Source organism: Gastrolobium bilobum, unplaced genomic scaffold (genome assembly GCF_033153095.1).
Source record: "Gastrolobium bilobum isolate Gb01-03AN ecotype WA unplaced genomic scaffold, APGP_CSIRO_Gbil_v1 utg966, whole genome shotgun sequence".
Classification (NCBI taxonomy): Eukaryota; Viridiplantae; Streptophyta; class Magnoliopsida; order Fabales; family Fabaceae; genus Gastrolobium; species Gastrolobium bilobum.
In genome coordinates, this window is record NW_026899514.1 from 263601 (window position 1) to 265607 (window position 2007).

General features: G+C 41.0%; 1 protein-coding gene across 1 annotated transcript; it reads right to left on the minus strand.

Annotated features, from left to right (window-relative positions):
• Window positions 1-455: 455 nt before the first annotated feature.
• Window positions 456-1320, minus strand: LOC133290876 (uncharacterized). The gene has a single exon (XM_061489018.1). The coding sequence runs from the start codon at window positions 1230-1232 to the stop codon at window positions 534-536; it is 699 nt and encodes a 232-aa protein (XP_061345002.1). The 5' UTR covers window positions 1233-1320; the 3' UTR covers window positions 456-533.
• Between the last annotated feature and the right edge of the window lie 687 nt (window positions 1321-2007).

Genomic DNA, 2007 nt, shown 5'->3' on the forward strand with positions numbered 1-2007 from the left:
TATTGCCAGGGACTAAAAAAGAGTTAGATATTGACAAGGACTAAAAATGGTGTTTACTCTTAAATCAAATAATTTTTACTTCCAAAACTAATCTAATCCATACTACCAACATCCCTAATTCTTTTAGGACGGAACCTTACAATGAAATTACTTCAATTCCCCTTATTTTAGGACAGAGAGGCTTGACCTATATACTAAGCTCAACGGTCATCAATACAAAAAAATATTTGTAAATAAAATTGAATTCGCAACTAGACCCGAAAACCCAAATGAACAAAAAATAGCAAAAAAAAAAAGACTGAATCTGGGTACAATAATAATCTAGATTCACATTTAAGTCAGAGACTATTTGTTTGTTTGAGTTGAATTTAACAAACAAGAACAACAAATTTTATAATTCTAAATTTTCACATCTGCCGCCTACGTTATCTGAGGTGCCTAAAATCTTGTTAAGATTTACATGTTCCAATAATATGCCATTAATCAAACGTTCCGGCAAGACAACCATAAAACCTCGCCACGCCGGAAACGTCCTACATAGCTTGTAACGACTCCGACCGCCACAAAATATCAACCGGTTCGGAATAATCAAACAACCCATCTATTGTAACATAACCGCCGCCGTTATCGTCGGCGTCATACCCCACCAACCCAAAGGCTTCGTAGTTCCGAAACTCATCTTCAAACCCTAAGAATCCGGTCAAATCCAACCCTTCCGGGCCGACCCGACCCGAATCATCGCTTTCCCGCCTCCCTTCCTTCTCGGTCGACGCCACCGTCGGCGGCAAACCGAGTTCATCATCGGACGCTTCCAATAGATACCCGAGGTTCAGCTTGAACTCCCCGGAAACGGATTCAACATCCGGATCCGGGTACGAAACCGGGGCAAGTATTTCCTCTTCGAAGCTTTTGATAACTGAGTCGAGACCCTGCATCTGCACGATGGGGTCACGCTCCGTCACATTATCTGCGTCGTCGAACATGTTCAGAAGGTCATCTGGAATATCTTTAACCTCAGACGAGTCAAGGAGCGAGTCTTCCGGTTCAACTCGTACGAGTTCATACCCGTTCGAGTCCATGCATGACTCGCTCGAGTTAAGCCGGGTAAGCTGAGACTCGGACGAGTTAGCATCAGAATCGGAGTCGACTCGGAGATGCTTGGACTCGGACGAGTCCACCTCCGAGTCATCCCGAACTCGCTTTCTCTTATCATTGTTGTTGCATTCCTCCATTTTGAAAAAGTAAAGGATGTTGGGTTTTTTCTTTGGGGTACACAGTAGTGTAGTAGTTTGAGATATAGAAAGAGTGTAGAGAGAGAAAATGAAAGGGTTTGAGTGGAGGGAGAAAGAAAGGGTGCAAGGTATATATAGTGGTGGGAAAAGTGGGATAGATAGGTTTACTTTAATTTAATTCATTAACGGCAGATAGAGACAGGCGCGTGCGTAGCAGAAAAAGCCGCATTCTGCTCTCTATTTTTTTTATTTTTTTCGATATCTGTGTAAATAATAAAATAATAATTGAAATAAAATAAAAATAAAAAACTTCGTGGGTAATTTGCGTGTGGGATCCGTTGGTCATTGTTGATGGACAAGGATGGAGGATATTTTATTTGTTTCATTTAAGGCAATTTAACTAAATTTGAATGTGGTGTGAAGTCCGTGGGTGCTGGCCCACCGACATTGGGGGAATCATGTGATTTTATTTTTATTTTTGGGGGTCTGGAATTTTGGAGTGGTCAGTGGTCTTGGTCTGCCCCACCAGTGGAGGAGCGCTATTGTTGGATTCTCGTTTTTGCTTTGCTGTCCTTTTTATTTTTTATTATAATTTTTAGAAAGAATGGACCAAGATTTTTACATTTTTTTTTATTTGACAAATTCTCGGTGATTTTTCAATCGAGCAAGTTTCAAAGTTTTCAAAGATCGTTGCTGTGGATTGTTATAGAACCACCTGTATATTGCCGCCAATTGTCTGGCTTTCCTGTCGAACCTCATTGGCGGTTTATCGTTT

Excerpts from the sequence above, each read along its gene's own strand:
- LOC133290876 (XM_061489018.1), bottom strand. The coding sequence starts at position 1,232 with ATGGAGGAATGCAACAACAATGATAAGAGAAAGCGAGTTCGGGATGAC.